Source organism: Hibiscus syriacus, unplaced genomic scaffold, assembly GCF_006381635.1.
Source record: "Hibiscus syriacus cultivar Baekdansim isolate YM2019G1 unplaced genomic scaffold, ASM638163v2 tig00110469_pilon, whole genome shotgun sequence".
Lineage (NCBI taxonomy): Eukaryota > Viridiplantae > Streptophyta > Magnoliopsida > Malvales > Malvaceae > Hibiscus > Hibiscus syriacus.
The window spans coordinates 1,894,265-1,910,390 of NW_024062751.1; the positions used below are offsets into that span (position 1 = coordinate 1,894,265).

The following is a 16,126-nucleotide window of genomic DNA, read 5'->3' on the forward strand; positions in this document are numbered from 1 at the left end:
GATCGACGAGACTTTCTTGTATGGAAAATACAAGCAATTTTTATTATTGGCAGTTGTCCAAGATGGCAATCGCAATATTCTTCCAGTTGCTTTTGCTCTTGTCGAATGAGAAGATACAGATTCTTGGGCATTTTTCCTCCGAAATTTATGTGCACATGTTATCACGAGGGAAAAAATATGTGTCATTTCAGATCGCGGAGCTGGGATCAAAGCAGCAATGGAGTATTTGGGTCCAATGTGGCAACCACCCTTTGTCCAACATAAGTATTGTCTCCGACACATTGTGAACTACCATGGAAGATACAAGAAGAATGATGAGCGTCAATTACTTGTGCGCATGGGTAAGTGAAACTGATGTAGTTTGTTTTCTTTCGATCCTTTTGATCTGGTTAGTAAGTTATACATTTTTTGATCAGGTTACGAACTTATTCCTCGAACGTTTGAATCAATGCTTCAAGATTTGCGGGGGAAGAAAAAGGAAGGATACGATTATATCAGCCTCATCGATAAAGAATATGAACGAACGCATATGATGGTGGATATCGATATGGACACATGACGACCAACTTGGCAGAGGCAATCAATTCAACTTTAAAGGGTGCACGTCACTTACCTGTTGCGGCTTTGGTAAACACTACATATTTTTGTTTGGGGGCGCTTTTTGCGAAGCTCGGGGGACAAACTCAAACCTGGATGCAAGGCGGTCATGTCTATCACCCTAGATTAGTTGCAGATCTACAGAAAAAAATTGCTACATCAAATGGGATGTCTGTAACAAGCTTCTCTATAAGGCATGAAATGTTTTGTGTCACAGAGTTGCCGCGACCTCTTCAAGGGATTAAAGTTGTGTCGTAAAGAGTAAATCTAAGGGATAGTGCGATTGCGGGTTTTTTCAAGCTCTGAAATATCCATGCTCTCATGTGATAGCAGCTTGCTCGCATACATGTCAAGACTATAACCATTTTATGGATCACGTATACCTACTACCTGAAGTTTTTAAGGTATATGAATTTGAGTTCCCCCCATAGGTAATGACAAAGACCCTGATGGGGTTTAAGATTGGCTTCCGATTGTACCAAATCTGAGTTTATTGAGGGAGCGTGGTCGTCCAAAATCCAATCGAATTCATTGCGATATGGATATTCGAGAAAGATCTAGACAAGACAGAAGATGTGGGCATTGTAGAAACCCATGACACACTAGCAAAACATGTCCACTTTTGTTATCATCAAATAACAATTGATGAGGAAATGATGTAGTTGTTTATCAATTAACAATTATTGTACTTTAATTTGCATTTACTTCAAGTTAATGTTATTCGATAACCGCTGATGAAGATTAAGAAACGATACAATTATACGAGATTGGACGTTGGCGTTATATTAACGAATAACTGATATTAACGATACAATAAGTATTAAATGATAAATGATAACCAAATTACAATAACTAATATTTAATGGTAATAAACAAAATTAAGCAAAATAAATTAACAAAATGTCCAACAAATTTAACAAAATAAATTAAAATAAATCCAATCATATTAACGAATTAAAGTAAGTATTAAATGATAAATAAAAAAAATTACAATAAAAAAGTCCAATAAACAACTACAATAAAAAGTACTAAATACAAATATAAAAAAACAAAATCTATCGATGTCTGCGACGCGAATGTGTTCCGCAGGGCGGTGGCTGTCGGTCTCGAGGAGGATTTCTTCGTATCACTGGTTGTGACTCCTCGCTGTCATCACCATCATCATCGTCGTCGTCGTCCTGAGAAGCTAAATTTTGTTGATGAGGAACTGATGACGATGAAGCACCTCCATAGAATAAGGACCCTGGAGGTGTATGACTGACTATCCCACCGGCCTGCGAAAACTGGAAAAACTCATAAAACCCAGACATTGCTGAGTGTGAAAACTGTACAGGTGGTGTATGTGCTGCGGCCATGGGTAATGAGGCTAAACCCGCCAAATATCCAGTATATGAACCTCAAGTCGGATCTGCAAACATAGACTCGTAATAGCCTCCTTGAGGGGTCATAAAACACTGTGAAGGTAGCGGCGACGGGGTCATAAAACCAGGTGAAGGCGGCGGCGGCGGCATCTGGTAATGGAAAGGCGGTGACGACATCATATATGGCCGCGGTATGTAAGTCACTGCAGACAGTGGTTGCTGTGAAGGTCTTGCTGGTGCAGCTGAGGATGAATCGGAAGCACCTGCTCTCCGTCCACGAGTCGGGGGACGAGGGTATTGTTTCAGTGAACGTCTATGTCGACGTCGTGGAAAGGTCCGCCCTCGTGCATCCTCGGGAAGCAGAAACAGTTTCCCGTTTCTGTTGAACCACTCATAATAATCATCACCAACCGTCAAGTCATCAACATAAATAGGCTCTCTACGGGGAAGGCGCCGATGTCGATCCTCTCATAACACGACACACTCATGATGCCTCATCAGTCAATCTGTATCGATCTTGTTGCGTCTATCAGTGCTATGCAACTTGTCCATATCGCAAGGTGCTTCCGGAATTGGTTGAAAACAACCAAATTACCGGAGCACACGATCAATGGAGTGTCACTCGACAGTCGCATAACAGATCAAAGGGACCATCGCCATCCAAACATCTAATGGGCCCCTCAACTCAGGTGGGATCACCGTCCTCACATTATCATTAGAATATGGCACCCCATTCAAACTAAAACAAATATATATAATTTTTATCAAAATAATAATCTAATTATATAACAACAACAACAACAACAACAACAAAACCCAATTCCCATATGTATGGGGTAAGGGGGAGGTAGGGTAGTAGGCTGCCCCCAACGCCAGGTTGAGAATAGCTTCCGTGAAAGACCTCCGGCAGTCAGAAAATTAAAAATATAGATAAAATGCAATGCATGTATAAATAATTACATAAATACATAGCTCAACAGTATTCATATGCAGTCATTAATATCATATGTTGCTTCTGTAATGGGGAGTAATCCCTGCAAAATAATCCCTACGAAAGAGTCTCTGCATATAGACAGAAACCTAAGACCCGGCTAAAATTAACAGCAGAAACATGATGAGAATGATACACATGAGACAACGATAGCAAGCCCAGTTCTAATATTTCATAAATACCAATAACAGAAAAGTATAAAAAGTAAAAGTCAAGGAAATAACTACAAATGCATTTAAAAGAAGACAAAGATGATACACCCTATAGATGTGACCCACACTACTCGACTACCCTAGTCTTAAGCCTCCATAATTTCCTATCATAGGTCATGTCTTCGGTAAGGCCTAAATCCCTCAAATCAGATCTCAAGCAGTCATCCCACTTCCGCCTTGGTCGTCCTTTCCTTCTGGCACCGTCGACTGTAATCGACTCTACCCTCCTGACCGCATCCGACGGTAGTCGCCTAAGGACGTGTCCAAACCACCGTAGTCTTCCCTCCCTCATTTTTTCGGAAACAGACATCACCCTAAGGACATCCTAATAGCAGAGTTTGTCGTCATATCCCACAGAGTCCTACCACATGTCCATCGAAGCATTCTCATTTCTGCGGCCTCTATCCTCCTAACGTGATCCTTCTTGGGTGCCCAACATTCTGATCCATACAACAGCGCTGGTCTTATTGCCATTCTATAAAATTTTCCCTTAAGTTTTAGAGGCACCTTCTTGTCACACAAAACTCCAGTAGCAGCCCTCCACTTTAGCCATCCCGCCTTTATACGGTGTGTAACGTCATCATCTACACCCCCATCTTTATGTATCATAGACCCTAAGTACTTGAAACAATCCTTTGAGGGAAGAACGTGTCCTTCTATGCATACTTCTACATTTTCATCATTTTGGTTCCCACTGAAGTTTGAACATAAATACTCTGTCTTTTCAATATTGATCCTTAAACCTTTTCTTCCAAAGCAGTCTTCCAGGTAGCCAGTCTGCTATTCAACCCAGATTTGTTTCAGCCACTAAGACAATGTCGTCAGCGAAAAGCATACACCAAGGTACACCATCTGGTGTCGCACAATAGATGTCGTCCATAATCAAGGCGAAGATGTAAGGGCTAAGAGCCGACCCCTGGTGGAGTCCGATTTCCACCGGGAATGCCTCGGTGTCGCCAACTGTAGTCCTGACGTAAGTAGTAGATCTACAGTACATATCACGAATCGTCCGGATATAAGCATTGGTATCCGTCTCGTTTCCAAAGTCTTCCAGATCGTATCGCGAGGAACGCTATCATAAGCCTTCTCAAGGTCAATGAACGCCATGTGAAGATCTCTAGACTTTTCCCTATATTTCTCCATAAGCCGTCGAAGTAGATGAATCGCCTCCGTGGTAGACCTGTTTGGCATAAAGCCAAATTGGTTTTCCGAAACCCTAGTGACTTGTCTCAACCTAGCCTCTATCACCCTTTCCCATAGCTTCATGGTATGGCTGAGTAGTTTAATACCTCTGTAGTTACCACAACGTTGGGGATCTCCTTATTTTATAAATTGGTATCACCGTAGACTCTCTCCACTCCTCTGGCATCTTGGCAGTCTCTAAAATAATATTAAAGATATTGGTCAACCACTTAACTCCCTCATCTCCTAAGGCTAACCACACAGTGATAGGAATTTGATCAGGACCGACAGCTTTCTCCCTTCCCATCTTTCTAAGAGCCATTTTGACTTCCTCAAACCCAATCCTACTTGTAGGGCAGTCATTGGCCGTAGTATGATGGTCGGCTGACCCAACAACGATATTATCTCTACATGGAGAGGCACCGTCATTAAATAAGCCAAAGAAGTAACTACCCCAAACCTTCTTAATATCCTGTTCTTTCGTTAAAAGAACACCATTGTTGTCCTTAATTAACCTAATGTTACCTAGATCTTTTTTCCTAGTCTCCCTAGATTTTGCAAGTCTGAATATGCCATTTGTCCTTCCTTAGTGTCTAATCTCTTGTACATTTCCTCATATGCCTTATCCTTTGCTTTAGCTACCGTTTTCTTGGCTTCCCGCTTGCCTCCTGGTATCTTGTTTAGCTCCCGACCTTTCTTCGTCGTCATTGCATTGAAGAAACTCCTTGAAGCAAGTTTGTTTTGTCTTCACCTTAGTTTGGACTTCGTCGTTCCACCACCACGATTCTTTATGTACCTTGGCCTTCCCCGTCGACAACCCAAGGGTTTTTTTGCCCACCTCTCTGATGGAATTTGCCATATTTTTCCATAACATATCTAATTATATAACTATAATCTAAAATCGATTTTTAAACATTAAAATTCATACATGTTTGTCAACCTTCTGATCGATTAACACCCTAATTTTTTCTAAATCATTAGGTATCTCCTGATGATTTTTCCTGTCAGTAGACCACATATTCAAGGAAAAAAATTATTATACATTGTATAAAATGATTAATATACGAAATCAGTTTTATAATTACCTCAAGAGTAGCGGAAATACGAATGAATTCTTCACAACGGGACATAAAATGGGCAATCGATACCATGCCCAAGACTGCAGCAGCAGGAGACATCCGCCGATAGCATTACACCTGTAGTCAGTGGCTTGACGCATCTCTCTGTACAAGAAAGCCAAAACTGTTGAGTCCCAACTGAATGATCCGGCCACACGAAAGTCGACAAGATGTCGCAACCACATACAGTGAACTTGGTTGCGCGATTTGTCCGGCATCAACAACCCTCCTATCAGCTGCAGTATGCATGCACGTGCATATATTTTAACTTCATCATCTGACGCGTCCTCGCTCAACTCCCGAAAATTGGCATCTAACCAATTTAACAGTATCCGACCACCGTTAAAACTTTTCGGGACACGTCCTAGATTATCTCGACACAAAGCAGTACAAGAACCCTGCGCGATCCCCGATATCACATCTCCACCCACTGAAAGCCCCAGGTGCATAGAAACATCCTCAAGTGTAATCGTGCACTCTCCGCATGGAAGATGAAATGTGTAGGTCTCCGACCTCCACCGCTCTACTAAGACAGAAATAAGGTCTGGTTCTATCTTACAGTGGCCCTAATATCTACCTATGTAACCAAATCCAGCCTCTACTAAATACGAAAAGACACGACTAGGTATCACTAACTTAAGATTCCTAATAAAAGGATCTAATACACGGTCATTCTCCTAAAATTAAATAATTACAAAAATTAATTCTTAATCTAATAATCATGCATTAAATAAATCAATAAATTATTACTAATAATTTTAATTAAATTAAAACGTTAAAATGTTATCGTATCAGCAAAGTGTTGAAATATATGATTTCCATCCAAGCGAAATAGACCGTCTTCTATTTTATATCTGCAAAAAAATGAATTAAGTAAAATATTAAATAAATTAAATACTTAAATAAATTAAATACAAAATATTAAAAATATAATAAAATATATCTTAGACAAGGATTATAAGAGTATTTAACAGAAGTTGAGAGAATTTGAGAGAATTTGGTGTGATGAAAGTGATTGAAGATTGAGGTATTTATAGGGAAGGATTGGGGTGTAAAACGTCGGGATAGGTGGGTAATTATACCTAAGGCGCGCTGCAGGGGGCGCGCCTTACTGACGCGTGGCAAATTCTCAGGTAAGGCACGGCCCCTGACCCGCGCTATACCCTACGTGGCCTAAGGCGCGCCCCAGGGGCCGCGCTATACACACGTGTATCCCATGTCAGCATAAGGCGCGCCTCATGGGACTCACCTTACCCCAGATGACGCCAAATCAGCGTTAAATACACTGCAGGAGGTGCGCCTTTCTGCAAAGGGTGTTAGATCGAGAAATATAATATAAATGGTACATGACCGGGAAAAAAAACGGTAGACGGTGATATATCGAAAAAATCGCCCTTGATTTAACTGTTATTAATTATCTTTTTAGGAATAACAAGGGTCATTAAATAATATCTTGTCGCCTGTTTAGGATAAATTAACATTCTATCTTAAAAAATAATAATACTATGTGAAAACTGGAGTTTGAAATCTCAAACCCATGGCTACTTTGTATCAAATATATGTGTGTGTATGTATACTCATTCCAAGAAGATGGCTCCTCTTATTAGATTGCAACACAGCACATCCAAATCGAGTTCTTGAATACACCAAAAATTTACAGAACCTGGAAAAAAATTAACCACAAAGTCTCGCCTATGTTGCAAATCTGCATCTCCCAACACAGGCAAATGAAAAACCAGAAAATTCACAAATAATTTTGGATAAGAAAAAGCCTTAAACCTGTATCGATTACTCTTTTAGACCCTGCTGTTTTCAGGTAAAGGCAACACACCGTCGAAGAAATCACCAAAGTATCCAGGCGGTTCATGTACCAGCCTCGAAATGATGTCTCTCAGCGTGATTACTCCTTCCAAGTTCCCGTCATCGTCCACGACGTACACCCTATGGATCTTCTCCGAGTCGAGCTTCTGAATCAAGTCCTTCACTGTTTCATCTCTCTTGCAAGTTATCATACCACTCAACATCGGCGATCTCTTCTCGTGTTTCTCCAAGTAGTTCCGAACCACTATTAGGAAGTTCTTGGCCGTGATTGATCTATGCATCAAAAGGACTTTAACTCAGAACACTTTACAGGCATTCATATCTAATGCGATACACAAGTTTAGCATAATCCACTACGAACCTGTAATCACGGTAGATATCAGGTGCGGTTAAAAGGAACTGTACATCTCGAAGGCTTATGTTACCTATAGCCTTTCCCCCTCCGCGTTCAATGACCGGTATTCCTCCGATTCTCTTTTTCCTCATCAACTTAAAGGCTTGAAGCACTGGTTCATCTTCGTATACCTATAGTACAAATTGCGATTCGTTAACATCTTGATTGAATAGGTTTAGCTGAACATGCACTCATGTCGTGGCCAGCCATTACTTAACCCTCAATATTTGTAAAAATACAGATCCTTAGGTACTGAACCAATACTTGTGTTACAGTTAGAGACGATCAAAAGAAAAAAGAATGAGATTAGCAAATCTAAACGATAATCAAGTCAAGTCTGACCTAGTAAAATCGAACAGCTAAAGGATGAAATACCAAACTTTGTCCAAAGGATGCTGACACAGAAACAAAATTTTCAGTAGTTAAGTTGCACCATAGAGGGCCGCATCCATAGAGAGATTCACTAAAAGCTCGTATTTAGAGCTTCATACAACTTATATAAAGCTTTTAACTTGATGCTCTTAGGAGACGTGGGTTGTAGATGATAATTAGTAAATGTATAACGATGTATGACCGAGAGGGTACATTGGCTATCGGGACACTCGGGACTCATGCGTGCAATATTCATACAAGTAATAGTAATGGCCATGAAAAACCTCGAATTGTTAGAAATGAAAACCGGACGGATAACAGTCACTCACAGTGATAATTTCCTTGGTGGACATTGTGGGAAGACCGATCTCTGAAAGCTTCTTACATCCCCAGCTTTCGAACCAGTGAAGTCCAGTGCATTCCGCTAACATGTGAATGACGGCCGACTGTGTTATGATGTTATCTATCTTTCCATCCCCCAGATCAAGTACAGGGACACTCTTCATTTTGTACTTAGAAAGTAGTAACAACATGGTCAAAAAGGTGTTTGAATTCTGCAAAGCAAGGAATGGTGCCCAGCGGAACGACCCGGAGATATCACGAACCTGTATGCTCTCACAAGTTAACATACGATAAACAACTACCAAACTAAGAGAATTCGATATGACCGGATGTTTTTGTCTTCCCGATATAGAGATTAGAAGTACCACCTTGGTGTTTTTATAGAACTCGGATGACGTTAGAGCCTCGAAAAAGTCTCCAGAAGTAATTGAAGCACCATCAGGGCCTAAAGCCTCAAGTCCTGCAGCAGAGGCCATTCCGTTAGCAGCTAAAGCAGACTCAGCTCCACTCGGAGACGATGGACTTCTAGGCGAAGATGGTTCCGACTGTAAAAGGAAAAAACAAAACTGTTAGGTTCCCAAATGAAAGACTTATAGAGAAAAGAGTTCATCGTATGCGGTTCTGTTTCCTGACCTGTTGCAAAATCCATACAGCAATTCCTGCAAACTCTACGATGCCAATGTATCTGTCCATCCAGGTTGCATCTTCCGGAGCATCAACATCGACAACGGGGGCGCTGAGGATCTTGTTATGGGCCAGTATTTGAACAGCATCGGCCAGACTCGCATCCGATTTTATCTCAATCCCTGGAAACACAAACATTACAAAGATATGACCATCATATATGTATCACAGTCATAAAAGCTAGACCAACTTATTTAAATGGTTGGCACCCCAAGAAAGAACTAGACCAGACAATCCATGTAAAGCACGTCTTGTCTCATGTTTTTCCCCATGTCAACCGTGTAATATAAACACAACACAAATTATTTCAAGTGTAAAAAATCCTAAGCACGAATATACTATTCTCTCGATTGATGACCTCAAAACATATAGTTAATCAACCAAATTCTTCATCTTTATAGCTCAAATCCACCAGCCAGAAAAAAGAAGAAACCCCAAATTCTTGATCAATCAAAGCATAATCTAAAACAAAGAGTGAATGATCAAAGGATCCATACCTTGAGGAGCGATAGGGAAAGCAGAAACAGGGATGCTTTCAAAGCAAGCGTTGAGTTTGTCATTAGGACTAAGCTCAGGTTCCTGAACATCCCATAGATCCTCCACTTGCATCCCAAGCTTTGCTTAGGGACTCCTCGGACTATCTTGTATGCTACTTTGTCTCCCCCAGTTGCACACTCGCCATAGCCATTTCTTCAACAAAAGCTCGAAAACAAACTTCACTCACTCTAATTTTAAGCGATCCTTTCTATTTCTATATGTTCAGCAAAGCTGACAACTTACTCGGATCATTAACCAGTTTTTGACATTAAAAAACATGGGACAAAGAGGGTTGCTTTTCAACAACACTTCCAAAGGGTACAATCAACAAACATCGTCCAATCCTACGGTTAACTTTCTTCTCGTCTAAGACTGTTGGGACACGTGTACGGGTGGTGATGTGGGGATAACTCAATGATAAAAAAAGGTGGTTTAGTCAAAGCTTAAAGCTTTGTTTTTTATATGGAGGGGTACTGGTGGCTAATGCTTATCCTGGTTTGTCGAGTTTTATTTATTACAAGCTAAGAAGGAGTGTTCTTATCCTGTTTTTTTAATTTGGCAACCACTCTAATGTGCGCCATGCCCATGAGTGATTCACGCACCTGGTTTTGCTTTGCTTGTGAGTACTAACAAAAAGCCGCAGATTCATTCCTCCGAAGTCCGAACCGTGACGCTTTCTGGGATGGTGACTCCTTAGCCACCTTATCCCATCATTGCTTCCCACGTGTCTAATCCAACTCTGCAACTTGTATTTTCTTTTACTTTATTCATCTCCACCAAGGAATAAACGAAGATTTTAATGATCATTTTATAGATTATTTTAATCTAATTTAATCTAATTTTGTTTAAAAATAAAATTTGTTTTGATTAAATTTAGAGTTGGAGTTTTGATTCAAAATAAAAATTATTCACTCAATTTCGTTAAATTAAGCTTTGATTAAACTATTTGGTTTGCAATAATTTCTACAAAGCCAGTCAACAATGTAGTGGGGAATAAAATTATCAACTTTTATATTTAATATTATTGTTATCAATAATTCATTACTCTTAAAATATTTAAAGAAAATATATGCAAGTAGTCATTCAAATCAAACCCCATAAATTAATACATAAGTCATAGCCATCTCTTTACTCACTCTGTCAAGAATCCATCATCATTAATACATGTATCTTTAACCTCAAACACGTCCATGTCAGATATATATATATATATATATATATATATTCATATTTCTATGCTGCAGTAGAAAAGAACTGCCAAAAGAATTAGCAGCAAAGGGAAACCGAGAGGAAATGAATTAAATGCTCCCTTTTCCACAGATTAGCGAACTAAAAGGATACAATACTCGTTCTGTTCAAGCTACACCTTGAAGAAACAAATCAACTGACATTACGAGTGCTTCGTGCATGTCGTTCGATAAGATAATTGATCTCAAACACCTGGCGAATCAAACAGCATAGAAACCGATGTGGACATGATTGGCACAAATCAGAAATAATGAGGGCAGACTACCTAAGCACTTTGCATTTTAGCCAGTACAACAAAATAAGCAAATATTTTTGAAGATGGAAATGATATGCTCCACGGTGAATTCAGATGACTTGGGAGGAAAGTTTTGGTCCAAAATCCTCATGATAGTTTCTTTGTTCGTAGCATCTAATGTCCCCCGAATCAATTAGCAACACAATGCAGGCCAGAAGTTAGAACTTACAAGCCTTGAGATTCATGCGAACAATCAACAATTCAAAAGAACCCTGCTCAAGCGCTTCCTACAGAATCTCCTCCCATTGACTTGCGATTCAGGTAACGGATTACACCATCTTCAATCCTAGAAATTCCAGACATATTGAAAAAAAGACCGTCAGAAGATGCTTTTAATACAGAAGCTGTAAGATTTTAATTGAAGCTCCACAGGTAACTTTAACACCCCATGTGAACCAATCATTTTCAAATAAAACCAAATCGGCATCATTATGATGAATTAGGCTCTATGGGGGACATGGCTTTCACATATCAACCCGTATAAAATCATAGCTAGATAGATCATACTTTATTTAGAGAAGCCAAAAGATGTAGTTATTCATAGCATGAAATTAACACCAGACGTCAACATAGTAAATCATATAGCCTCGGATCGATCAATCCTAGGGGTCCTAAGAATTTCTTCTAAAGGATTATCGTTGCTGGTAAAATATACAGATCAGTTGATGAGAGTACTAATTCATCCAGTTTCTCATTCTTCTCTGTCAAACCATATAATCAAATAGGAAGATCAAGCTGGAATAAACAGGTTATTTTGACAGATTCCAATCATATACAGGCATTGAAGCAAACATAGAATGAGATTAAATAAGAGAGAAGCAAAGACGTGTAATTTTGACAGATGTATGCCAAACTAAGACATCAAAACAAACATAGAATGAAAATAAAATAACTGGAACAAGGTTTACCATGGTTGGTTATAGAATTCAGATCGCCGCTCCTCAGCATTATGGTTAGCTTCTCCAGCAAAAAGCTTCAAATCCTTGCCTTCGGAAGAAATTTAAGCATTAATAAACTCTGCAGGAGATTGGCTAAAACTGAGGAAGAAAGCTCGTCTCCGACAACGCTCATGTATTTTCTTTATGGCGGTACAAATCACTTCATCGCAAGCATCAATTTCTTTGTTCTTTTCCATGTCCGCCAAGAATGCAGGCTTTTCCATTTCTAACGGGAAAGGCACATCAACCTGGACATCGTAACAAGTTGATCCAATAGGACAGTTCCCTGGAAGCTATGTTTCACTGATACAGGGACGGAAAACGATAATTTCTAAAATTACAGGGGTACGAGAACGGCAAGAGTACGACGTATAAAAAAATTAAAATTATAAATAAAAGTAAAAAGTCATAAATAAAGTCAATATTTTATAAAAAAAAATAAAAAATAAAATTGATAAGTAAATCATAATAATAAAGTATCAAGACTCAAATCACAATATTAACTCTAAAACGATAAAATCCATAACCAAATCATAATATCAAGTCTTGGTACCACCTTGAGATGTCATATTTAAATTAAATTGTTCTGTGTACATTAAAAAAAACAAATCAATTGAGTTCGATTATCGTGCATCAATTGAATGTAAAGCCTAGCTCTTAAACCAATGAACGAAGAGATCAAATAAACATAGTGTAACATGTTAAATAAACTGACTTCAAGACTAAAGATAGTACAACATGTGAAACAAACCGAGAACCGATGTTAATGAAAAAATTATTAAAATATATAAATAATAACAGAAAACTCAACTGGGATATTAAAGAACAAATTATTTGATGGCAAGCCCAGTAAAATCAATGTAGATCCTTCATCTATTGAAGTGCTTAAATGTTTAAATTGCAAAGGATATTCGGTAATGAAAATAAATTAAAAAGGGTAGATAAAAGAAATTGAAAAACGTAGAGAAATAGAAAACTTACATAGCCAATTGAAAGTTTGAACCTGGAAGTCTTCACTTCAACAACACAAATTTAATTTTTAGAATGAAAAAAAACAGTTTTCTCATTTCTGGTGATGAAAGGGAAAGTTGAGAGACTATGAGAAAAGAAAGAGGGTATCGAAAAGCTGTAAAATTAGGTTTTGCTCTAAGTTTTATTTTTAAATGGAAAATGACAAAATTCCTGGGACACATTCACATGCCGTCTTCGAAACATCCCAAGTCTTGGTGAAACGTCCCCGATGTCGTTCAGCCGTACCCTACCACCGTGGCATGTCCCCAATACGTACCCCAGCCTGTGTCATCCCCATGCCGGGGACGTATCGGGTACTTGAAACGGTAGAACTATGCCGTCCCGTGCTTCCTAGCCTGGAAGCTTGATCCTATGCTCCAAATGCATGGGCGATAGAGGAGTTAAATGCTGGGATATCTTTTGTGAAACCATAATGAATTTTTCTTCCCTGAATACCTTCTGCAGAGGTGGATCACATGAAAAAAAGGAATTGTCTTCATAATTCTGCAACTTCTTTGACTTCACATACTGCCAAATCGCAGCCAAGATTCTTGGGCGTGTATCTACTTCAATTCCCAAAACATCTGCTAGAGCAGGTGAAAGTTTAAATCTTTCAGGTCGATAGTTCATTTCTAGTCTTATTCTCACTGTAGATTCCTTGTCTCCTTCCCTCTTCAACTCAAACGCTTCATGATGGGCAGGCGACCGAGCACTCTCCCATAAAATCACACGGTTATCTGGATAGAGACTTGCATCCAAGTATATTGTAATTTTTCTTAAAAAAAGACGAGAATTTCGGGTATGAATTCTGTGCCATTCCAGCCAGAACAGGGTCTTTCCCATCTTCCAATATCCTACCAATAATCTTAAGCGACCATGATGGAGCTTCGATGCTCTTCTGGTCAGGGTCAGTTAATCCCGGATTGGAATAAGTGTTGAAAACATATAATCTAAGAGTCTTCTGAATACAGGGAGGGTTTTTAAGCGACTCTTGAATGTCAACCTTCTTTCTCTACAAAGCAGCATCCACCTTAGCTTCAAATTCAAGCAACAGAGTGTATATACCACACTCTGGTATTTGGCTCTCGGGAAGCTTCCGCTTTTTTCTAGGAGCAGCCGGGGTTAACTCCATTGTTTTAAACAGAGAAGCCGTATTACTATTAGATGAACCGGAGTTTTTCGAAGGTGGCTTACCGCTTGACACTTCCTGAGCCAGGGTGGCCTCAGCCATTATTAACATTTAGCGAGTGCACTTGAGCTGGGAATTGGGAATGAGCAGCAACCTGAGGTTGAGCCAGCGGCTGCACATGAGCCTGCACGTGTGACCGTGCAAGCACCTGTGCTTGAGGCTCAGACAATTTAAAGTGGCCCGGAAACTGAGGCCCCCCACCTTGCGTCTGATGAAACTGATTGTTGATGGGAATATGTTGCGGTTTTGGCACCGTCCCGGGACTCCCCAACTGAGAAGGTGCCCCAAAATTCTTTGGAAGGTTAGTGTTGCTATTCATCCCAAATCACCAACTTGAAACAAAAATATCCTTCAGAAGCAGTACCCATGCTTATCTACCAAAAACCAAACTACCCAACATGTAGCCAAACAAAACCCCTGATTTTGACAACAAAACAAAAGGCTAAAAAAGGGCATGAATCAAAAACACTAATACTAATTCTCAAAATGGGTCACCAGAAATCAAACACGGAATAACTTTCCCGTCATTCTAACTCAACGAAAGCTGCTAAAAAACTAAACAAAGCCCTGATTGAATACGATTATTAGCAGAGAAAAAACAAAGTTTTTCTTACAATGTCCAATAGAGATGAGAAGCTCCGGTCCAGTTCTTATTTGATTCACTCTTTAGCTTCTTTGCTCTGCTGTTTCTCATCTCAGATCGGTTAAAGGAGCGCCTTTCCCCCCCCCCCTCTGTTTTAAGCAAACGGCCTCAAATCAGCTGACTCTCGCTTCTATCTTTTGTCGGCCTTTAAGATTACACGAGGCAATTCATTATTGGCGGTCATTAAACAGAATGCCTCTTTTAATTTAAATTTTGAGGCCCCACGTTCACTGCCTCCTCTCTGTCCTTCTTCTTCTTCTTCTTTTCTGTTCCTTCTTTATATTTTTTAGTTTTAACTTAGTTTAATAATAATATTTTTTTATCATTTTTGATAGAAGGTATAATGGCTATGAGTATTTGTAGATTTTTGGTACAGGTTTTTAAATTTAATTTTCTTCTTGGTCTATTATTTTACATGAATATATGATTGGTTGTGTTTTTAATGTTTGATTCCTATGTTTATTTGTACAAGACGATTAGTTAGTTATTATATATGTGTGTCAGATAGGATTACCGTTAAGGAAAGATTGATTTTTCTGTTGGTTATTTTGGTTCTTCATCAAGCTTTTCTCCTTTATGTTTGATGCTCGAAACCATTGGTCTGATTGGTTTATATACGTCGTTGCTTCACTTGTTAATGTTTTTGTTTATTAGGCTGTTAACACACCTTTTCGTCCTACTAGGATTCAAACTCCTAAAAATAAGATAGAGTTCTACTATGATTTAAACTCTTAAATATAGGATTCACAAGCATTATAAAATAGTCATTGTAACTCACTATTGTAACACAAGATTTACAAACAAAATACAGAGGAAAGCACGGAAAATACAAAGACAAAGCTATTGTAAACGATTCGAAAAGGAAATAAAATGTAGCATTTTTTTTGATTCGTTCATTTCTCGCATGTGCACGTTATTTTTCTTGAGATTTGGTTCGAATAACCCAAAACGCGGGTTGCGCCGATGACCAAAAATGGGTGGGGTTTCGAAGTTTCGAACCTAGATCTATCCCGAGGCGTGTTCATTTTTTATCCCCTAATATACAATATCAACGTTAATTTTCTTTCAAATTTAGCAACAATCTTTATTTTTCTTTATATTAGTCATTTTATTTATTGTATGAATATTTTTATTTATTTATTATTTACATTATTGTCATTATATAAATATATATACGTATGTTTTTTTAAA

General features: G+C 38.9%; 1 protein-coding gene and 1 pseudogene across 1 annotated transcript; both read right to left on the reverse strand.

The window, feature by feature from the left end:
• Positions 1–7,247: 7,247 nt before the first annotated feature.
• LOC120127626 (SNF1-related protein kinase regulatory subunit gamma-1-like) lies at positions 7,248–9,957 on the reverse strand. The gene is made up of 6 exons (XM_039145484.1): positions 9,572–9,957; positions 9,024–9,196; positions 8,759–8,935; positions 8,378–8,653; positions 7,644–7,807; positions 7,248–7,555 (listed from the first exon to the last, which is right to left on the reverse strand). The coding sequence occupies exons 1-6, from the start codon at positions 9,681–9,683 to the stop codon at positions 7,258–7,260; spliced, it is 1,200 nt and encodes a 399-aa protein (XP_039001415.1). The 5' UTR covers positions 9,684–9,957; the 3' UTR covers positions 7,248–7,257.
• A 1,075-nt stretch (positions 9,958–11,032) lies between these two features.
• LOC120127625 lies at positions 11,033–14,694 on the reverse strand (annotated as a pseudogene).
• Between the last annotated feature and the right edge of the window lie 1,432 nt (positions 14,695–16,126).